Below are 24,482 nucleotides of genomic sequence, written 5' to 3' on the forward strand. Positions count from 1 at the left end.
TTTTGGCATCTCCCCGTTCTGCTGCTCTGTGACACGAGCACGGGCTGCCGGCGGACAACGAGTCCGCGGGACACGCAGGCACGGTCACGGGGCACACAGCAGCGCGCGCCCACAATGTCGCAATTTAAAGGGGACGTATATGTATGCCCATTTGCCCAGCCGTGACATTGTGCCGACGTACATCGTCGTGCGCTGATCGGCAAGGGGTTAAGTTGCACCGATTTGAACCGGTGCCTTTGAAAAGACTAGCCTGTGACTTGTCATGCGATGGCCAATGTAAATGGAACCTTATGGTTTGTTAGATTTGTTAAGTCTTTTTGGTGATATAATCAATAAAAACAGAGCTAGTGCTTCTTTCCTCTAACAACAAATGTTTTATTCTGCACTAATGAACAAATTAGTTATTACATGAGAATACCAAAGCCTAAAGTTATTGGTATATAATTGTTATTTATTTTAGGAATCAGAGAAATGTAATCGATTTCTAGCGAAGCATATTGTTGGTATCAGGATTCAGTAGCATTTACTCTCCTTCATTTCATTTTGTTTCAGCCATGGAATAGAAATGACTTCAAAATGGCAGAATGTAGTCTACAAGAAAGAAAAAAACAGATAAAGCATTAAATGTATGTACATGGTGAAACAGAAACACACATACACGAATAAGTTATTAGATCAGTCCACAAAATCTAATTTTTCAAATTTAGTAGCAGCTAAACAGTTAAACAACGCCATGGTCCCATATATCTTTTAGGAACATTATTGGTAAGATATCTGTGTTTGTGTTTGGGGATTTGCACACTTTCTCTATCAGATTTTAGGTGGACAGAAGAAGAGCATTATAGCAGGGAGATCTTGCTGATGGAATACTCTAATGCCGCGTACACACGGTCGGACTTTTCGTCTACAAAAGTCCAACGGACGCTGACGGACTAAAGCTGGCTGGTAATCCGATCGTGTGTGGGCTTCTCCGGACTTTCAACGGACTTTTTTAGCCTCAAATCCGACGGACTTTAGATTTGAAACATGCTTCAAATCTTTACGTCGTAAGTACGACGGACCCGAAATCCGCTCGTCTGTGTGCTAGTCCGACGGACAAAAACCCATGCTAGGGCAGCTATTGGCTACTGGCTATGAACTTCCTTATTTTAGTCCGGTGTACGTCATCACGTACGAATCCGTCGGACTTTTGTGTGGTCGTGTGTAGGCAAGTCCGTTCGTAAGAAAGTCTGCCGCAAGTCCGCCGAAGGTACGTCGGAAGTCTGTCGGACAGGCTGTCGGACTTTTGTAGACGAAAAGTCCGACCGTGTGTACGCGGCATAAGAATATAGGAAGCCAGGGCCTGAACGCCAACATCACTTGGGTTCAAGAAGCCATGGCCTGAATATCACTTTAGAACTGACCATTTATAATACCTTGCTTTTAAACATGTATGCAGATAAACACAAATAAGTGTAATGTATTGCAGCTTACCAGTCCTTAGTTGTAGTAGGTGGACTAGTTTCAAGCTCTTCTCCTTTATCCTGCCAGTAACATACTTTCTGTTGTAGGCCCCTTTCACACAAGCAGACCTATCAGGTCCGCCTGTCAGTTTTTAAGGCAGACCCAATTGAACCCTCCATTCTCCTCTATGGAGCGGTGGGTGTAAACGGACATGTGTCTGTTTACACCCACTGACATCCGATCCACTAAAAACAGACTGATGATGATCCGTTCTCCTTCCCTCTAGTGGATCAGATCGAATGGCAGTTGGGTATAAAAGGATAGGCGGTCCGTTTACCTCTGACTGTCCATAGAGGAGAGCGATCTGTGTCTGTAAACCAGGCACCCCCCTGCTTGGCAGAGATCAGTGGACAGATCCCCTGCTGAGCATGCGGACTCCTAGGGGAGCCCGCCTCTCTGCACTTCCAGGGCATTGGCAGATACTTTCTACAAAGTTGAAGATCTGAGTGATCTTTTACTATTAACAAGCAGCGCTGATCATTCATTTATAATGGTGACAGATCACTGAATTTAGAGACTGGGCAGGGCTCTGTGCTGCCCATAATTTGGGTGGAGCTACAGCCAGAATTAAGAGGTACTGTATGTTTGACAATTTGACCACAAATCAGAGCACTACTGTATATGCATTTGTTTCCCCCGGGATGTTAAATAAAATAAATAAGTAATCATAGCTCTCCATTAATGGATCTCTGGTGGTGTGCCCTATCCTTATATAGTAGTTTTAAAGGAGAAGAATAGCCAAAGTTTTTTTGGCCCTAATTCTCCTATGGACTAACTGCACTCCTGTGACCCATTTTCAGATGACAGCTGGCTAAAGCCCACTGTCGGCTGATGTTACTCAGCTGGTAGAGGTTTTGGAAAAATCCTGATTTTACGGTCGTGATCCACCGGCAGCTGGCTCGGCCTCTGAGCCAGGTCCTCCTGCCCCCTCCACAGCCCAGTGCTCCCGTGAGCGCTGGAGGGGCAGGGCAGAGAGCCCTAGACTGACAGACACCATCTCTCTGCTCACAAAGCTCTGAGAACTGAGTGATCAGCAGTCTTTGATCACTCAGTTCTTAGTCTTAGAAGCAGTGGGGGACAGATGCAGCATCAGATTGATGCTGCATCCACCTAGGTAAGTATAAAGCCCATACTTTTACATAGATTTAAAACCACTTTAAGAAATGTAACTGGATGCTTTGGGCTTGGTGAAAACCATTTGGAATAGGACATGCAGGTTGAAACTGAATCTGAGGGTAGTCTGAGATGAAGTATCCCCAGTTCTTAGAATGCATACATTGATATGTGCTCTGATGCATGTCAGTTTGTGCAGGAGAGCCACCATTCATACTAATGTCTTGTGGAGGGTGACATTTTACACACAGCACAGGTTAGTGCTGCAACATACTTTTGTGGAAGAAAGGACACACACACTTCTATACAATGTCACTGGAAATACACTGTGCCCTGTGTATATAATACGTTCTATTTACCCATAGCAGTGATGGGTCATCATTCGCCACGTCTACACATGGACTGTCCAACTCTGCTCCTATACAACTATATAAAAGTTTCTAAACAGAATGTAAGAATTAAGCAATATTTATTTATAAGTATATATTTCACTTTGCAAAGTTCTACAATACCTTGGAAATGTAGGGATCCGTATGAAAAGCACAGTCCTCAGGATTGGAGGTTGGTTTTGTACATTCAGTTCGACCGATATCAACTTCTATAATATATTTGATTCCAGTAACAGTCTTAAAAAACAGAGAGAGGATGCATGTAAATATTTATACAAAACACATTATATGAATTTGCACGGTATGCTAATATTCTCAGCAGCATTTACAGGATTAAAACAGGCAGCGAGGAGGCAACATATCGCCCCCTCACTGCCTATCAAATGGAGATCCACTGCAAATCTCATATCAAAGGGGTGCAAACATCTGCTGCACATCTAAAGTCAGCTTTATGCTCCTACATCTTGTTTGCACAGCTCAATCTGCTCCTCCCTCCCAGCAGTGACTTGGCAGTCTTCTAGTCCTTTAACCCCTGATTTGAACACAGAGCAAATGCTTTGGAAGGGACAGAAACTAAGCTGGTGTGAGGTAAGAACTCAAGTAGAATTGAAGACAAATCTTTTGGCTAAGATGGCGAGACGGGTGGATGATGTCACAATCTTCACCCCAGCCAATTAGAGGAAGCTTTGTATTCATTCAGAAAATACAAAGCTTTCCGTGAATGGCTGAGCATTTTGTTCCATAAACAGTATGGGAAGTTCTTGTCCCACTTCCAAAATACAACACTGTATATTGTATAACTAAGGCTACTACCAAAATACAACACTGTATAACTAAGGCTATATACAGTCAGGACAGCTGCTGCATGAGTTAGTGAAGGTAATAGTTTGTTGGGACCGGCTTGGTCCACATGAACTATTTAAAGCTTGCTAAAACCTGACTAATGCTGGTTCACACTATAATCACACAGGAAAGCGCTCCACATTCCTGTGCAATTCCTATGCTATTCAATGTGATGCCCCATTCATTTGAAGGGGCTGAAATCCCACTGGATTGCCCCATGGTACTGCAGTACCATGCAATCCGGTGCAGGCAAATGCACTCCCTTTGCGATCTGCGTTTTGCGTGTTGTTAGGATTACATTGACACCCACAGCAGATCATACAGATCATGCATTTTTAACGTGTTGCAGGAAACACGCATGGAACAGGTCTCCTGCACCACATTCAGGTGTGAACGGGCCCTTAGGCTGGGTTCACATATATGTGGGTCCAGTTTTGGTACAGAGTCCGGTGTGGTTTCCATGCAGCAGTTCAGGTGTGATTTAGGTGTGAATTTGACACTGAAATCACACCTGAACCAGACTAAAAAATGCACAGGACCCTTTTAAAATTTGCACCATAATCAGCCCCATCTATGTGAACCGACTCCATTAAAGGCCGGTTTTTTATGTTATGTAAATCGGATGTGGTTCAAAATGCATCCGATTTGCATACAGTGCCTTGAAAAAGTATTCATATCCCTTGAAATTTTCCACATTTTGTCATTTTTTTTTTTTTTTCATAATATCAAAATTTTATTAAGACAGAAATCTTAAAATTCAACATGTTACTGTCAAAAACAGATCATACAGTACATAGGAAGGTAAGACTGAATACTTCTCAACATGTTTCGCCATAACGATAGCTTCTTCAGGAGTACTCAGTATCAATGTATATATTTTTTTTTCTTATTGCTCAACGTCTACTGAGTCTCCCAACCTCTCCCCCTCATCTGCTCCCATCATTTCTACGTATCTCCTTGTCTGCCTAAACTCTCTCCAGAGCTTTCACTTGTTTTCACATCCTTCCATTCCCTCCTCTCCACAGAACCTAATGCTGCGTACACACGACCGGACTTTACGGCATACTTTGCCCGGCTGACTTTTTGACGGACTTTCCGAATGAACGGACTTGCCTACACACGATCAACCAAAGTCGGACGGATTCGTACGTGATGACGTATGACCGGACTAAAACAAGGTAGTTCATAGCCAGTAGCCAATAGCTGCCCTAATATCGGTTTTTGTCCGTCGGACTAGCATACAGACGAGTGGACTTTTCGACCGGACTCGAGTCCATCGGATAGATTTGAAACATGTTTCAAATCTAAGTCCATCAAACTTTTGAGAAAACAAAGTCCGCTGAAGCCCACACACGATCGAATTGTCCGACGAAATCCGATACGCCGGACCGAGTATGCCATAAAGTCCGATCGTGTGTACGCGGCATAAGGTATTCCATATTATAAGTTTCATTTATTTTCCTACACCAACTCCCCATCGTGGGGCTTTCTGTCTCCTGGCACAGTTGGGGTATTAAACGTTTGGCTGCATTCAATAGATGGGGCACCAATGTTTTCAGGTAATGTTTAGTTGGCATACTAACCCCATGAAACAAACACCTCCAAGGTTCCTCTGTTATCTCTATATTGGTAATCTCCTTAATTAACTGCAACATGTCTCTCCAATATTTTTAGATTTTTGGACACATTCACCATACGTGGGCCATGGTTCCCACTGCACCGCATCCCTGCCAGCATAACCGTGAGACCTCCTTCTGACATTTATGTGCCTTATCAGGTGTTATATACCAGTGTGCTAGACATGTGTAATTCATTTCTGTGGTGTTACTATCTATTGCCATGGTACGTGTCATCTTTTACCCATGTCTTGATTTTTTTCCACTTTACTATGAATGGGCGGTATTTCCAGCCCCTTCAGTCCCACAAGCACTTTATAGATCCCCCTCTTTGGGCCTACTGCTGTACATAGCCGCTCAAAAGGCTGTAAGTTCTCCTCGGATCTTACTGGTTGAGGCAGTGATATAACAAAATGCTTCAGTTGGGAGTACCCCCATTCATCAATTTCCATTAAATCTTTTTTGTGTTTTAAATCCTGTAACGTGTGTATTTTACCTTTCATTATAATGACTTGTGCATTTTCATTTTTTATCCATTCCCCGAACAGTTTCCCCTTCCCTGGTGGAAAGAAATTGTTTTCTCTTAATGGTATCGGGGTGAATTGAATTCCCATCTTCCTTTGTGTGCATCAAATCCCATAGTGCCAAAACTTTCTCTGTTGTAACGTGTGTATTTTCACTCTGGTGGTATCCATATTATTTTCCCCAGTGCTACATTACTAATCATGTTTTCCATTTTAACCCATCTTTTCTCCTTATTTTCCTTTATCCATTCTAGCACCCGTGAAAGTAATATTGCATTATAATAATTTTTGATATCTGGCACCCCCAGCCCCCCTTGCTTTTTATCTCTAATCAGTACCAGGCTTATTCTAGGCTTCTTTTTCTGCCATATAAACCTTAATAATAGCGTTTTTAATGTCTTAAAGTATACTTGTGGGAGGGGAATTGGCAGCATTTGCATTTTATACATGATCTTTGGCAAAATTGCCATGATGTTTATTCTCCCTAGCCAAGAGAGGTATCTTGTTGCAGTTTTATTAATTTCAGTTTTTATTTCATTCAGAAGCGGAATAAAATTTGCTTGGTATGTTGTCTCCTACGATGGTGTTATTTTTATTCCTAAATATTTTAGTTCTTTCTCTCTCCATATACAGTAAATGGGAACTCTTGCTGAAATATCTGCACTTCCTGTTTCCTCACATTGATATTAAGAATCTTTGATTTAGAGAGGTTCATCTTAAAATTTGATATTTCTCCATAGGATTTTAATAACTTCATTGGGTTGGGCAGAGTTACCCTAGGCTTGGTAACGTAAAACATTATATCATCGGCATAGTTTATGCCCCTCGTCCCCTATCATAATCCCCCCTATATATGAATTCTGTCTGATCCCTGCCAAAAGCAGTTCCAGTGACAGAACAAACAGTAAGGTGGACAGAGGGCAACCCTGCCTCGTTCCATTATGCATCTCAAAGGGCATAGATACTGTCCCGTTAACCTTTACCCTAGATGTAGGGGGGTTGTACAGTGCTTTAATCCAGTGGATCATCTTTGGACCTACTCCCATGTCCAGTGTCTTCAACATAAATCCCCAGTCTACCCTATCGAACGCTTTTTCAGCGTCTATTAGGGGAGTAGCCCTGGGGACTTACCTTTTTTTATTTTCTGCACTAGGAGCAACGTTCTGACTCCGTTATCTCGCCTTTCCTTTCCTGGGATGAATCTGACTTGATGCGCATGTACCAAGTCGTTCATTACTCCTTTCATCCTACTAGCTAATACCTTGGCAAATAGTTTAGTATCTGCGTTTAGCAATGAAATAGGTCTATAGCTTGAGCATAGGGTAGCGTCTTTTCCTTCCTTTGGAATAATGGTAATGGCTGCCGCTAGAGCCTCCCTTCTCATCTCCCAGCTTGTTCCTATCCCATTCATGTAGGTACATAATCTGGGGATTAATTTTTCCCTGAACCTCTTGTAGTAAAATATCGTCAGCCCGTCTGGACCTGGGCTTTTCCCTGAGGCTGTATCTTTTAAGGTCCATCTAATCTCTTCCTCTGTTATGGGTTCTTCTAAAACACTTATCCCCTGAAATTTTGTTTAGGCTCACTTCCCTCAAAAAGGATTTTATTTTTTCTGTCCTCTCCTTTTCACCCTCTGGTGTCTCTTTCTGTTTTACTGAGTACAGTTCTCCGTAGTATTTTTGGAATACTCCTGCTATTTCCTTTGTTGTATATACCATTTCCCCAGTGCTATTTTGAATTTTCTCTATATAGTTTGCAGTTTTTTTCTTTTTTAATTCTTTTGCCAGGTACTTCCCTGTCTTATTCCCTCCAAGATACCTCTCTTTCTTAATTCTAATAAAGGTCTTACGGGTTTCCTGTTCTATTAATTATTTTAATTTGTCCCTTTTTAGGGTGAGCGCATGATATATTTCTTGCTTGCCTTTTTTTTATACTGCTGTTCTAGCTCATTAATTTCCTTCATTAGTACTTCCCTTTTTCTTATTCTCTCCTTTTTTTTCCGATCCCATAGCTATCAGAATTCTTGTTATGTAGGCCTTATGGGCCTCCCACAGCGTTGCCTCCAATATGATATTTCTCCAGTATCATTAGTTTTGAAGTATTACTCTAATGCCCTGTACACACTTCATCTGTCTCCCCAGATGAAGACACGTGACGTGTCGTAAAGCGTAGGGATTGGCTGGAGCGGCACACAGCTGTCAATACAAGTGAGAGGGCGCTGAGAACGCCAGACTTCTCATACGTTCTTTACTCTGCCTATTTGTATGCTTTCAAATGTAAGAGCATATATCAAATAAATATCTCCCTTTGCTTATAAACAATAATACACTAGTGGAGCCTATCTTCTCTCTCCCTCTCCCTTCTCTTTATCTCCCCTCCCCCCCTTCCCCCCTCTTCTCCCCCTGGGTCTGAGCTGCACCAGAGCGGAAGAAATAAGGAGATAACAAGGAGAATTAAGCAGCAAGAAGGAGAAGTTTTCAGACAGTACTTCCACACCTCAAAAAGCATATTACCACAGCCTGATTTCTACCATTTTAAGGTGAGAGTTCTGAGAGACTGAACTAGGAGGCACCACTATAGGAACAACTCATTCAACACATAAGACATACACAGATCTGAATGGAAGGACTTTTTTACCTCTGCAATAGCGCCACCTATCTATGAATTTATGAACTGTTCTGTTTCAATTTTACAATGCTGTCATCACTTTTTTAGGCACATTTATCAGCATGATGATTGCATTAATTGTAGTCAACTGTTGATTTTTTTGTGTATAATATATTTATCCTTTTGATGGGTTGCACTTTATTAATTATCCACAGTTAAAAATTATTTTTAATTAAGGATATTTATTCACTAATATTTATTTGCATCAATTTATTTATGGTATCTTAGCTAGTTGTCACCTTATGGTCGTTTTGTTATTTCAACCACTTGCACGTAGTCACTTTAAACACAGCACTATCACTTTACTGGTAATCAGTGATAATAGATTTATGTCTTAATTTAGAGATCGTAGATCCTAATTAACATTATCACAGTTACCAATACTTTAATCACTTTTGTCCTCACCCTACTTCAATTCACATTACTCACGTAAATATTGCGCAAAATCTCCTTTAATTATCATTTTATTAAGTGGTTGTGTGAGCACTTTTATTTTGCAGCAATATTTATCTATTAATCTACACTACTTAGTTATCAGTATTTGTCACATCCACCAGCGCGAAGGCAATTTTACCAATCACTGATTCCAGTAGCCTCTGATCAATCAAAAAATAATCAATTCTTAAGTACGTCCGTACAGGGGAGTGTAATGTATTGTCTCGTATTTTAGCATGCTGTATTCTCCATACATCCATAAACAGGTTCTGGTATAACTTATTTTTTAGTATCTTTAATTGAGCATTCCCAGTCCCCTGTACCTGAGACGTACTACCTATCCCGGGATCCATACAGAGGTTAAAATCTCCTGCTATAATTACTCCTCCTTTCTTAAACTCCATTAGTTTCACCATAACTGATTTTAGGTATTTTATTAGGTTCTTAGTTGGGCAGTAAATATTTGCCAGAGTGCAATCTACATCATTTAGTCTTCCCCTCAGGAACAGGTAGCGCCCATCAGGGTCCACTAACCTCTCCTCTAGGGTAAACCTTACCCCCCTGGCAAAACCAATGGCTACTCCCTTTGCCCGTTTTGTTGTGGAGTCTTCATAAAACCATTTTGGAAAATCTTTTGAGTTTAATTTCATATGCGTTTCGTGGGAGATATGAGTCTCCTGCAGGAAGACCTCTCCGGAGAGTAGATTAATTTCTCTTAATATATTATATCTTTTTATAGGTGTATTTAGCCCTCGCACATTATACGTCAAAAAAATTAATAATGTCATCTTTGCTCCTTGTACTCCCCACTCTGCTCCTGTACTAGGGATTTTTGTCTTGATGGGAGTTCAGTGAGCAAAGAGGAGTCGTTGGATCCACAGCAGGTCTTAATTTGATTATGAGAGGTTCTTTTTCTGAGTACTGAATCTCACGGGTCTTCATTTGTTCCAATAAAGGTTTCAGTACTCTTCTCCTTGCCAGTGTTTCCGATGCCAGGTCTGGAATATCCGTAGTGCTGTTTCTTTGTACTTTATAGAGTGATTAACTTTTAGACCTTCCCAAATCTGTTCTTTATCTTTATAATTATGGAATCTCGCAATCACATCTCTCGGGATTTCTCCAGCCATTTCTGCAGGTTTTCTAATTCTGTGTATTCTTTCAAACTTATTTTTTTCTGTCGTTGACCTTACCAACAGTGGGCCAAATAGTTTATCCATTTTGTCTTGTAGAACTTCTCCCTGTGTTTTAGGTAGGCCCTGAATTGTTAAGTTTGTTATTCTAATGCGGTTTTCCTGATCTTCCACTTTATACCTTACATGCCTCTGCTCTCGCCGTAAACCTTCCATTTGTTCTTTAAGTTCTTTTATTTCTACCACTTGTATATCTAATTTTTCTTCTGTTTCTTCCACTCTTTTTAATATCTGGATCAGGTCTCCATGTAAGGTTGCCAGACCTCCTTTTAGGGATTCTTCTAATCTAGAAAATATCTCTGCCACTTCGCCCTTGGTTGGAAGTTGGCTTTTTGTTCTCAACTCTACTTCATTATCTTCCTTTTGCTCTCCATTTATGGTTGCTGAGCTGTTTGCTCCCACAGATTGTCTACTATACACATTTTTAAGAGCTCTTTCTGTTTGTTTACTCTTTGTCCCCAGTTGTTTTCCCAAGCTTTCCTTGCCTCCTTCTTGTGTCATATATTTCTTGATGGTGCCAGGACTAGCTTTTACTTTAGGGGGAATTGCTTCTGCACCTCTCACTGGCTTACCCCTCATGTTGTTTATATTATTTTGTAGGTGTTCTGAGTAAGCAATGTTCTACAGTGAAGGTATTCTATATTTACTCTCTTATAGTGCCAGACTTTCTCTGATCCCCTACTATTTTCCACTGCTTTAAGATTAATTTAGTTCATTCTCTTCTCTTGTTATAAGTGCGGACAGGTATATGTGGGACTCCAAGTAGGGCATCCCAGCAGAGGGATGGGGGTACACCGATGGGACGTCCGTCCAGTCAGTCCGCTCAGTTAGCCTCAATTTGTACGTGTCTTCTGCCTAGCCTTGTATATAACCCCAGCCTTTCATATAGTCTCTCCTTCTTATCAGTCTCTCTCACCAACTGACAGTTTGCTGATCTCAATGTATGACTTTGGGAATATGTCACATTGGGGATGTATCACAGTCCAGGCACATAATCATAAAGAACAGGTTTGACTCACCCCTTTATCAGTTCAGGTCTTGCACCTACCAATTGAGGCTGTCTGCTTTATGCCACAATCAGGTGTTTCCTCTCTGTGGGTCCTCCACTGTTCCGCCTGTCCCTGCTTTAGGGGGGCTGGGGCCAGAGGCCAGGCTACAAGCCGGTATCCTGGGGTATCCAGAGGTGAATCCGAGGGCTGAGGCTGTAAGCTAGGAGCCAGCCCTCTGCCCGGGCTGCCGGGGAACTCACTGACTGAGCCTGTCCCACCTGCTCCTTCACCACTGCCGCCGGGTTCCACATGCTCTCCTCCTTCCTCTCAGCATCTCCCTCCTGAAGCTCCAGGACCTTCTAAGGGAATCCCCACACACTCCATTCTCCTCTTCACTTACGCCTTCCCAGCAGGCGCCCAACAGCTTCCTTTGCCATGCAGGTCCGGCTCTCACGGTGCTCTGCTCGCCACCAGTTCACCACCACTTCCAGCACAGGTACGAGCCGCCCTCCCTCGCGGGGGGGTAGGACACAGCACGGCAACCTCAAGGATGGGGGTGGCCATGGGGGGAGCCCAGGGAGCCTAGCCTGACAGCCACATTTGGAGGGGAGTCTCACGGGCCTCACGGGTTCAGCATCGGCTCCTGACCAGCGCCATCATCAGGCTCCTCCCTCCCACATTTTGTCATGTTACAACCAAAAGTGTAAATGTATTCTATTGGGGTTTTATGTGATAGACAAACACAAAGGGGCACATACGGTAAAGTGAAAGAAAAATGATAATGGGATGTCAACATTTTTTACAAATAAATATCTGAAAAGTGTGGCGTGCATTTGTATTCAGCCCCCTTTACTCTGATACTCCTAACTAAAATCTAGTGGAACCAATTGCCTTCAGAAGTCGCCTAATTAGTAAATAGAGTCAAACTGTGTGTAATTTAATCTCAATAAAAAACAGCTGTTCTGTGAAGCCCTCAGAGGTTTGTTAGAGAACCTTAGTGAACAAATAGCATCATGAAGGCCAAGGAACACACCAGACAGGTCAGGGATAAATAAAAAAATATTTAAAAAATCCCAAACTTTGAACATCTCATGGAGCACTGTTCAATCCATCATCCAAAAATGGAAAGAGCATGGCACAACTGCAGACCTACCAAGACATGGCCGTCCACCTAAACTGACAGGCCGGGCAAAGGAGAGCATTAGAAGAAAACCTGTTGGAGTCTGCAAAAGACTTGAGAGTGGGGCAGAGGTTCACCTTCTAGCAAGACAACGTCCCTAAACATACAGCCAGAGCTACAGTGGAATGGTTTAAATCAAAGCATATTCATGTGTTAGAAAGGCCCAGTCAAGGATACAAAGCCACGATTGATGATAATCAATCTGCAAAGCTTAAATCCACATCAAGATTTTGAAATTCCATCTTTAATTTGGTCACACCTCACCATTAACAAACCTGTAAAACATAAAAGTATAGCTTCTATAAAGTTTTTTCTCAGTATCCTAAATATGAGAAAAACCCTAATATGTATATTTAGGACAATCCTTTTCGGATGAATGTTGGTACAATGCTATGAGAATAAACCAAACTGCAACATCCTGCTTAGAGCATTGGGACAATGCTCAGAAAATATTGAATAGATGGTACCTAACTCCTTACAAATTAGCTAAAATATATCCATCTACATCACCACTATGCTGGCGTTGTACGGATCAAGTTGGTTCCTTATTCCACATTTTATGGAGTTGTAAAAATCTGACCAGTTTCTGGAACTCTATATCCACCTTTATTGCCTCTCTCACAGGCAACTTGATAAAACTATCACCTGCTATGGCCCTTTTAGGTATCAACCTTGACACTTTCCCATTTCAATACAGAATATTAGTGGCGAATATTCTTATAGCGGCTAGACTTACCATAACGAAAATGTGGAAATCAATTGAGGCCCCTAACCTGTGTGATGTCATTGTTAGAGTCAACACCCAGGCGTACTATGAATTACTGTTAGCACTTAAAAATTATAACGTAATTCACTTTGAGAAGCACTGGTATGTATGGATCATACATCCTAAAGCATCTATAGTACTAAAAGACTTGTACGCTCAGTCTTAACTACCACTAGGTAGCCTGTTGGTATCACTTATTCCTTGTAGAGACTTATGCTGCTTTCATTTCTGACTCGCTAGAATACATTGATTTACTAGACAATATCCTGTTCTCTCTTTTGTTTATTCAAGTTAGAATAGACCTGTTCACAGTTTGCTCCCCTAGGGGTGAATAGGTTTATTCTTGGAGGTTTACTATCTAGAAACTGAATTAAAGATATGAATTTGAAGGATTATTCACAATTATTATACTGACTTAAAGTGGAGTTCCACCCAAAAGTGGAACTTACACTCATCGGATTCCTCCCCCCCTCCGGTGTCACAGTTGGCACCTTTCAGGGGGGAGGGGGGTGCAGATACCTGTATATTACAGGCATCTGTACCCACTTCCTGCATAGATAGCCGCAGAATCTGCGGTTATTTACGCCACTTCCTGCTCCCTCCCCGCTGTCTGCTGGGAAACACACGGGTCCCAGAGACAGCAGGGACCATCCGTATTGCGCTGCGCGACTCGCGCATGCGCAGTAGGGAGCCGGGAAGTGAAGCCGCACGGCTTCACTTCCTGATTCCCCTACCGAAGATGGAGACGACAGCACCCGAGGACGGAGAGACGGTTCGGCCTCGGGTGCCGACATCGCGGGCGCCCTGGACAGGTAAGTGTCCATGTTGTAAAAGGCAGTAGCTGCAGTATTTGTAGCTGCTGACTTTAAAAAAAAAACATTTCGGCGGAGCTCCGCTTTAATGTATTTATCAAAAATGCATTCGCTATACTATGTAACTGTAATAGTGTGAATCCTGTTATACTTTTCTTAATGTCTTTATTTGTTATTTTATGTTCTGATAACTAAATAAAAAAAAAAAAAATTGAATGTTAAAAAAAAAAAAAAAAGAAAGGACCAGTCAAAGTCCAGACCAAATCCAATTGAGAATCTGTGGCAAGACTTAAAAATTGCTGTTCATGGACCCTCTCCATCCAATCTCACAGAGCTTGAGCTATTTTGAAAAGAATGGGCAAAAATGTCACTCTCTAGATGTGCAAAGCTGGTAGAGACATTCCCAAAAAGACTTGCAGCTGTAATTTCTGCAAAAGGTGGTTCTACAAAGTGTTGTCTCAGGGGGGCTTAACACAAATGCACACTTTTCACATATTTATTTGCAAAAAAAAAATGAAAACCATTTTTCATTTTCCTTTCACCTCACAATTATGTGCCACTTTGTGTTGGTCTATAACATAAAATCCCCAAAAAATACATTTACATTTTTGGTTATAATATGACAAAACGTGGAGAATTTCAAGGGGTATGAATACTTTTTCGAGACACTGTATATGTGAACCGAGCCTCAGACTATAATACTTTTACCTTCACAGCTAGAAGACTGTGTGAGAGGTGATCTCTAATCCCTGACTCCAGCAAAAGAAACATAAAGCAGATGACATGAAATAAGGAAACAAATGTAAATATGCAAGCCTGCACAGTTATAATAATATAGGACTGAATAGTTATTGCATTAACTCAGTCCTAGCTGGTTCTCCTTATTGATATTTCGAGGGAAAACTTTTGCAAAGCATTGGAATTAATATAAAATCTTTACCTTTAAACTAATGTGGCATTATATGGGTTGTGTACTTTTTAGTTAGAACTTAGGTTAGGCTATACAGTCAGAGCACAAATAGCACAACACTAAGCAGTGTCAAAGTCCAACACTAGGAGGAGATGGACAACGTCAACAAAGAGCTCCTGTACAGAAATTACTTCTGGGCCCTTTTATCAGTAGGTATATTATGTGTACAGCGCTTTCAAGGGCTGCCCTTAAAGTGTAACTAAAGGCAACATTTTTAGTTTTGAATAGAGTGGAGAGGGATTAGAACACCTGTCAGTTTGTAGAGCTGTCTGTGCCCCCGTTAGGGGGATTTATCCTCTCTAATTGTCTTGTTTACCGTTATCATCAAAAGTGAAAAAAAAAATAAAATCCCAAATTGTGGGTTGTCCCCAGAACAATAGAGAGGAAATCTTCCAATGGGGACACTAGTTCTGGTGACACCCTGGGATTCCTTCACTTTGTGAAGGGAAATCTCTCCTATGGGACACAGATGGCAAAAAAAAACTGGCAGGTGTTATAAACCTCCCTTACGCTATCTAAAATGGAAAAACAAATTTCCTTTGATAACACTTTGAAGTGTATCTATGGTCAAAATGTAAAATCATATATTTCCATATTTTATTTCCATTTTTTCTAGCCCACTCCTATTATTCTGTGCAATGTTGAAGTTAATAAATTTACTTTGTGAATATCTGCACGTATTTACTCCCCTGAATCCTGTGACTCATATTTACTATGCCCTGTGAGTAGGCACTGCTGTGTCATACCTTTCACAGTTCCTACCTTCTGAACTACAAAAGTGCTGAGAGAAGGAGTTTCAGGAGGTGGAGTGAGCACAGGAATCGCAGCTTGCAGGCAGCAGGTACCATGGAATATGTAGTCCTTAGAAATTCAAAGTAAACCGCAGAAGAGAAGCTGAAAAGTATGCAGGTAGAGTAATGCAGAGGTCAGAGCCAATGAGGGGTGGAAGTGAGAGGTTGACAGCCTGTGAAAGAAAGCTGAAGCCTGCACACTGTGCATAACTCACCCCTGGACTCTGTACGCAGCGCACTCTTGAACTCTGCACTCTGTTCGTAGTGCACTCCTGAACTCTACACGCTGTACGCAGCGCACTCCTAAACTCTGCACTGTGTTCGTAGTGCACTCCTCAACTCTGCACGTTGTACGTAGCACACTCCTGGACTCTGCACTCTGTATGTAGCGCACTCCTGAACTCGGAACCTCTGTACGTAGCACACTCCTGAACTCTGCACCTCTGTACGTAGTGCACTCCTAAACTCTGCACCTCTGTACGTAGCACACTCCTGAACTCTGCGCCTCTGTACGTAGCACACTCCTGAACTCTGCGCCTCTGTACATAGCACACTCCTGAACTCTGCACCTCTGTACGTAGCACCCTCGTGGACTCTGCACTCAGTATGTAGCACAACCCTGAACTCTGTACGTAGCACACACATGGTATTTTTTTTTCACCTTTAAAATCCTTTCACTGCAATTTGGCCACACCCACCATTCAATGTGGCTCAGCCGAGGGGTGTGGTTGAGTTTCTGCACCTATTCTCTGAGAAAAAAACATTGAGGCCCTTTGAGGGAAATCATAATGCTAATGCAGCCCACAATGATATGTGGGCAGTTTTACTCACCTTACCCCTCACTACCCTAGAGGTCTGCGCTCTCCTCTTCTCTATCAGGGATGAGCTTGATGTTCGGGTCAAACATAAGTTCGACTCGAACATCGGGTGCTTGCCGTTCGCAGAACAGCGAACATTATGGGGCGTTAACGGGAAATTTGAGCGCCGTGGAACGCCCCATAATGCACTGCGAGATCGCAGTGCATTGCTGTATTATGATTGGCCAAAGCATGCACCTGACCTGCATGATTTGGCCAATCACAATGCGCTCTGCTGAGAGAGCCATAATTGGCCAAAGGCAGGGTGCCTTTGGCCAGTCATGGCTCAGGGGGACTAAGCTCACGCCCCACACTATATAAGGCTGCTTACACGGCAGCCCTGTGCAGTGTTGTTGGTGTGGACAGAGAGATCGCTTGAGTTAGATTAAGCAGGCAAGTTATTCAGTTAGTGGCAGTGTATTTGAGATATATATATATATACACACACACACACACACACACACACACACACACACATTCTTCGTAGCCTATATCTACAGTGCATTCGGTGGTGTACTGTTTCTAATACACTTCAGGCGGTGTACACAGTATCTAATACAGTCTGTACAGTTTCTACTACACTTCTGGTGGTGTACACAGTATACAATACAGTGCAGCTGTAGTACAGTTTCTAATACAGTGCAGGCGGTGTATACAGTGTGTACAGTTTCTACTACACGTCTGGTGGTGTACACAGTATACAATACAGTGCAGCAATAGAACAATTTCTTATACAGTGTATACTGTGTACACAGTATCTAATACAGTGTGTACAGTTCTACTACTTTTCTGGTGGTGTACACAGTATCTAATACAGTGTGTACAGTTTCTACTACACTTGTATATATGGGCTACACTGAATGCAGAGTGTATATATATAATATATACTCTGCATTCAGTGTAGTCCATATATACAGTGCATTCGGTGGTGTATCGTTTCTAATACACTTCAGGCGGTGTACACAGTATATAACACAGTGTAGTGTACATGCTGCTGGAGGAAGCCCAGTGATTTGAAGGCTCCGATGTTGGTTCCCAGGTTATGGAAGGGAGTAACGTGAGCCTAGAGAGAGGGGGTGCCACAGAAGGACAAGAAACTGGCAGTCATGTTCCCCCAGCTGCAGCATACTGCCAAGTTTGCTCCAGTGACGAGGAGGGAGGGTATGACGAGGTCACTAACTGTATTTGGGTGCCTGAGAGAAGAGAGGAGGAAAGTGAGGAGGAGGAGGCACAACTCCAACGAGGCAGAATGTCATCTAGTGGGCAGCTTAAGAGCAGCCATCCTATTGCATCACACCGCAGAGCTCCGCAGGTGCAGGGCGCTGCTGACTCCCTGCTGCCTTTAAATGTTCCTCTGTGTGGGCCTTTTTCGACACTTGTGCAACAGATCACACCTGTCTGAAGCAGATCAAGTGTGGCCAGAACAGCAGCTGCTTGGGCACCACATGCTTAACCAGACATATGACGACCTGCCATGCAGTCCCTTGGCAACAGCATTTGAAAGATCCACATCAAAGAAAAAGGCAGACTTCTCCTTGCTCCTCATCTGGGATCTCCAACCCTACTATACCTCCAGTCCTCTCAAAAACCTGCACTGAGATGAATGAAGGTATAGCAATAGGTGTCCTAAGTACTTGCAGGCAATCTGCTAGCAGTACACCGCCAATTGATTTTAGCAGGCAAATTTCCCTACCCCAGTTGCTGAACCGTAAAAAGAAATTTGGTCCCAGCCATCCACATGCTCAACATCTAAATGCTAGCCTGGCCAAATTGCTAGCACTGCAACTGCTGCCTTTTCAGGTAGACTCTTCCCCCTTTCGTGAATTTGTGGAATGTGCTGTACTTCAGTGGCAGGTTCCAAAACGCCATTTATTTTCATGGAAGGCCATTCCGGCTCTCTACCGGCATGTGGAAGGCAACGTTTTGGTCTCGTTGGACAGGGCGGTCAGCAGTAAGGTTCATATTACCGCTGACTCATGGTCCAGCAGGCATGGGCGGGGACGTTTCCTTTCCTTCACAGTGCACTGGGTAACTCTGCTGGCAGCTGGGAAGGATGCAGGATAGGGTTCAGTGTTAGAGCTTGTTCCACCACCACACCTCCAAAATGCTAGTGGTGATTCTGCCACAGCTCTCTCCTCCACCCCCTCCTCTTCTGCTTCCTCTATGGCCTTTTCTGCAGATTTTCCCTTTGAACCAGAGCTTCTCCGTAACCGTTCAAGGTGCTACGCAAGCAGTCAGGCTAAAAGATGCCATGCGGTGCTTGAGTTGGTCTGCCTAGGGGACAGGAGCCACACTGGGGCAGAGATTTTGTCAGCTCTTCAGGGGCAGGCTCAGAGATGGTTGATGCCATGCCAGCTTCAGCCAGGAATGGTTGTATGCAACAATGGAACCAACCTTCTCTCCGACCTCCGACAGGGACACTTGACCCATGTTCCATATTTGGCACACGTCCTGAATTTGGTGGTGCAGCGGTTCTTGAGCAGGTACCCAGGCTTACAAGATCTCCTGAGGCAGGCCAGAAAAGTCTGTGGTCATTTCCACCGGTCATACAATGCCAGTGCTCAGCTGGCTGACATTCAAAGGGAATTTGTGACATGCCCACCAGGTGGAACTCAACGTTGGCAATGCTGCAGCGGTTGCACACACAGCAGAGGGCCATCAATGAGTACTTGTGCGAGTATGGCACCAGGACAGGGTCAGGGGAGCTTGGCTTCTTTTCACCACGCCAGTGGCTACTGATCAAGGATGCATGCACTGTCCTGTCACCATTTGAGGAGGCCACAAGGATGGTGAGCAGCGACAATGCATCAGTGACTCTGTCCCTCTAGTTATCCTGCTGGAGCACACGCTTCGTGAAATCATGGGTAGGGCACTTGAGGCAGAACAGCGGGAGGAAGAGGAGGACTTCCTTTCCTCTCAAGGCCCCCTTTATCCAGATAGCATTCCGGCAGGCCCGCCAAACACACAGGAAGAAGAGGAGGAGGAGGATTGTGTCAGCATGGATGTAGAGGATAACACTCAGCAACAGTCTTCAAGGGGTGGTTTTCAGTCCCCAGAAACCCAAAGGAGTTGTACGTGGCTGGGAGCAGGTAGTTACGGATAATGTGACCCTTAGTGAACCAGAGGACTCTGAATTGAATGCCTCTGTAAACTTATGCTGCATGGCCTCCCTGATAATGAAAAGCCTGCGAAAGGACCCTAGGATTTGTGGTATCAAGCAGAGGGATTATTACTGGCTGGCAACCCTTCTTGATCCACGTTACAAGGGTGAAGTTGCAGAACTCATCCTGCCTTTGCAGAGGGAGCAGAGGATGAAACATCTTCAGGAGGCCTTGAAGAAAGGTTTGTGTAACGCATTTCCAGACCCTGAGAGGTTACCATTTCCTCGTGCTGGACAACGTGTTGCTGAGGCTTCGTTCAGTCAGAGGAAGAGCGGTGGAGAAGGTGGCCGGCTGACCGATGCCTTTAAACAATTTTTCAGTCCTCAGCGCCAAAGTCTGATCGGTTCAAGCAACCATCGCCAGAGTCTGCATTATATGTGCATGGATTTCTAAGGGCAAGAGCAGACTTGGAGACCTTTCCAACAGAGCATCCACTGGGTTACTGGATCTTAAGGATGGACCACTGGCCAGAACTTGCTCAATATGAAATTGCTGATGTAACTGATTAAATTTGCTATGGATCTGGGATCCCTTGAAGACTGCCTATGCTGACTATCCTATTCCTCCTCAATCTTGATGATGCTAGCTTCCAACAATATTTTTGGTTTAGGGCACCACCACCCAAGGCCTAATTTTTCTGCCCCTGTTTAACAGGAGCATGTAAGTACAATTTTTGATATAATATTTCACAGCAGGGCCCATTCCTGCGCCAAACAAGAGTAATGCCGCATACACACGATATGATTTTCTGACAACAAATGTTGTATGTGAGCTTGTTGGCGGAAAGTCCAACTGTGTGTATGCCCCATCGAACATTTGTTGTCTGACTTTCCACCAACAAATGTTGGCTAGCAGGTTCTCAAATTTTACGCCAACAAATGTTTGTTGCAGACTTTCTGATCGTGTGTACACAAGTCCGTCGGACAAAAGTCCACGCATGCTCGGAATCAAGTTTGAGCCGGAAGCGTTCGGTCTTGTAAAACTAGCGTTCGTAATGGAGATATCACGTACGTCTTGTACATCACTACATTCATAATTGTTGGCCAACATTTGTGTGACTGTGTGTATGCAAAGCAAGTTGGAGCCAACATCCTTCGAACAAAAATCCACGGTTTTGTTGTCGGAAAGTCCAATCGTGTGTACGGGGCATTACTGTCTGTGAGGGCTTACAGTGTTCTGGCGCCACCAAAACCAAAGGCCCAATTTTTCTGCCTGTTTAACAGGGCCATGTAATTACAATCTTTGATATAATATTTCACAGCAGGGCCCGTTCCTGCCCCCAACAAGAGTAATGCCCTGTACACACAGTCGGATTTTCCGATGGAAAAAGTGCGATCGGATTGTGTTGTCGGAAATTCCGATCGTGTGTGGGCTCCGTCGGACTTTTTCCGTCAGAATTTCTGACACACAAAGTTTGAGAGCAGGATATAAAATTTTCCAAAAATTCCGATCGTGTGTACACAAATTCGATGCACAAAGTGCCGCGCATACTCAGAATAAATTAAGAGATGAAAGCTTTTGGCTACTGCCCCGTTTAAAGTCCCGATGTACGTGTTTTACGTCACTGCGTTCAGAACGATCAGATTTTCCGACAACCTTGTGCGACAAGTTTTAAGACAAGTTTGGCCCAAAATCCGTTGGAAAAAGTCAGATGGATTTTGTTGTCGGAATGTCGGATCAATGTCCGATCGTGTGTACAGGGCATAACTGTGAGGAGTTACAGTGTTCTGGTACCACCAACATCTAAGGACCAGGGCAGGCCATATAGTATATATAGGGCAGGCCGTATAGTATATATACTGCCCCCCATGCCATTTTTTTTTTTACATTTTGGTGCGGGGTTCCCCTTAATATCCATACCAGACCTGAAGAGCCTGGTATGGATTTTGAGGGGGACATCCACGTCATTTTTTTGGTATTTATTTTTATCTATATTGCTGGGATCCGACAATACATTACAGCCGTGAGCAGTTTTCAATTACATTTTTTCCTTTAGAAATGTCATTTTGCTGTGGTACTGTTATACATGGGAAAGATGCGCTACTTTACAGGCATACTAAGGACACACCCCAGGCACGATATATAAAGGAATATTTCATTTTTATTGTTTCACTTTAAGCATTATTAAAATCACTGCTCCCTAAAAAAGCGTCAGTTTTTAACTTTTGTTTACATTGATATATGTCCCCTGGGTCAGGACCCGGATCCCCAAACACTTTTTATGGCAATAACTTGCATATAAGCCTTTCAAATGAGCACTTCTGATTTTTCATCTTCGCGTCCCATAGACTTTAACGGTGTTCGCACAAATGTTTTGCCTGTTCTCCTGCGAACCAAACCGGGGGGTGTTTGGCTCATCCCTATTCTCTATGATGCTCCGGGTTGTGAGTAGGCCCTTAGTGTCCTCACTTACATTGTAGGTTTTCTGGTGCTGCATTGTTCATGTTAACCTCAGTGGGCCGGTCTGCTAATATGCTGCCAAGACCTCCCCATTAGCACCCCTCGGGGGATTTCCTTGGTTTCTGCAGGAAGAGGGTTTTTTCGCTTATAGGGAATCAACGGCATTACATCCTGTGCAAAATTCTCCACATTTAAGTCCATGCCTGTCAAACTTCCAGACTCTGGACACCTACTCTCACACGCATATAAACCTCAGCTTGCCTGGGACCGATGGGGTGCCGAAGAGAAGCGATTTGAGGGACTGGTTGCATGGTATAGGGTAGGTCTCCTTTAAAGGTACCCAAGACAAAAATTAGCATTTAACCCTTTCAGTGTATGGGGTAGCCCTATTTCAAGGGTAGTTTTGAATATTTCCCGAAGTTCAGTTTTAAATTTTGACTGTAGATGACTATTCTGAAGCTGAATTTAGCCCGATTTGTTATTGCTTTTTTTGGATGCCCCAGGTCCTACTGAGATCTAATAATGTTGCAGGCAAAGTATATACATTTTAGTAGCACTGCGTCTGAATGCAAAACTGCATTTGTAAGTGAAGCCCATTTACATGAGACAGTTCCAACATATTACCTCTATCATTTTAGAAAAACCATGGAAGAAAAAACAAGAGATCTCTGCAATTGCCTGCTGGCAAGAGCTTTTATATAAAAGTACTGTGCTCTTTTATTGAACATGTATAGTATCCCTGTACAAGGTAATTTGTCATGCATCTCTGATTCTTAATAATTGAAAAATCCTTACTCCTTGTCCCGCACTGACCTGTTTCTGGACCCTGTGTATCTTGGACACTCGATTAACATATATGTCGTTACTGCCCTTATTGTATTCTCGTAGGGCAAATTCCAGGGCCTTTTGTGCTCCTTTATCCCGTGCATCCACATCCTTCGAACCTCCATGGGCTTTAACAGATACTGCTATCAGCAAAAGCACAGCCAACAAAGAGTGCAGCGTCGCCATTGTGGCACTGATTGTAATGGGAGGGGGAGAGGGAAAGAGAAAGAGAGAAAACGCAGCTCCACCACCCGACAACTAAAAACAACTGAATACATTTACTGAAGTCAAAGTGCAGGTCATCACCCAAATGTTGATTTACCTAATTCCAGAGAGGATTATTCACACCGGATGCTATCTAAGCAGTTTGCTGGTTTTTGCAACACAAGCAAGCTACATGGTACTTTAAAAATCCATTCAGTGGGGCTGTTTTTACCAGTATAGAGTGTCACCCTGTGTTTTAAAAATATCCTGAACTGTTTGCTATCACCATAAGGGCTCATTCACACGGACGTAGAAAATGCTATGATGCTATAAACTGGTATGCATCTGAATGCAGCACTAATTAACCCTATAGGCTGCGCCCTGCAGCGTAAATTTGCACGTGTGTCCAGAGCCATATATTCGGTTGTAATTAGGGCTGGTTTACACCAGAATGAGCAAAGAGTATAGTAGGCGCAACTTTTTAAATAACATCACACCAAACCACACAGTACTGCAGTACCTTGGTTTTGGTTGGTGCAGGACATGTGCATTTGCTAGATGCATTTGAGGTGCCATTAACAATTAATGGCACTCACATGCATCTAACGAGGGCAGTGTGCTCCCATGTGGTGCGGGAAATGTGCACAAAAACCTGTTTCCTGCACCACAATTGGTGTGAATGGGCCCTCAATGAGGCATGCATGTAAACGTTTCTACAACATTTACATCCCAGATAGCAAGGATAACTTGCCACAAATTTGTAGCAGTGTTGAATTGTAAGTCTGTTAACCTGCTGTACATTTTCACTGGCAAGTTGTACTCTTGCAGAGCACTTGAAGCTAGGGTTGCCACCTGTCCGGTTTTGACCCGGACAGTACAGGTTTAGGAGGCTGTGCCCGGGTTTACCTCTGCCTCACACCCGGACACCATTTCCAGCTGACAGGGGGTACCATGGGGCCTCCTTTTACGAGCCCCAGCACCCCCTCCTCTGTATGTGCACCCCCTCCTCTGTAATTTCCCCCCTCCTCTAATTTCCCCCCCAATCTCTGCAATTGTCCCCCACGCCCGCCGCTCCAAATCCTCTGCTGTCCGGGCCCCTCTGTGTGCTGGGGCCCCCTGATACCCCCTGTCGGCTGCCATGGGGGTATTGGAGGGAGGAGGATTTGTACTAGTAGGGGAAGAAGATTTGTAATAGGAGGGCATGGGGATAATGGCACCCCAGTCGCAAAGAAAAACTTCTTTTGGGT

At 43.4% G+C, this 24,482-nt stretch overlaps 1 protein-coding gene across 1 annotated transcript; it reads right to left on the bottom strand.

Moving 5' to 3' along the window:
- Positions 1-351: 351 nt before the first annotated feature.
- Positions 352-23,319, bottom strand: LOC141140120 (cystatin-like). Its single transcript, XM_073626963.1, has 3 exons — positions 23,020-23,319; positions 3,129-3,242; positions 352-591 (listed from the first exon to the last, which is right to left on the bottom strand). Exons 1-3 carry the CDS (start codon positions 23,215-23,217, stop codon positions 514-516), a joined length of 390 nt encoding a protein of 129 aa, XP_073483064.1. The 5' UTR covers positions 23,218-23,319; the 3' UTR covers positions 352-513.
- Between the last annotated feature and the right edge of the window lie 1,163 nt (positions 23,320-24,482).

Source organism: Aquarana catesbeiana, linkage group LG04 (genome assembly GCF_042186555.1).
Source record: "Aquarana catesbeiana isolate 2022-GZ linkage group LG04, ASM4218655v1, whole genome shotgun sequence".
NCBI lineage: Eukaryota > Metazoa > Chordata > Amphibia > Anura > Ranidae > Aquarana > Aquarana catesbeiana.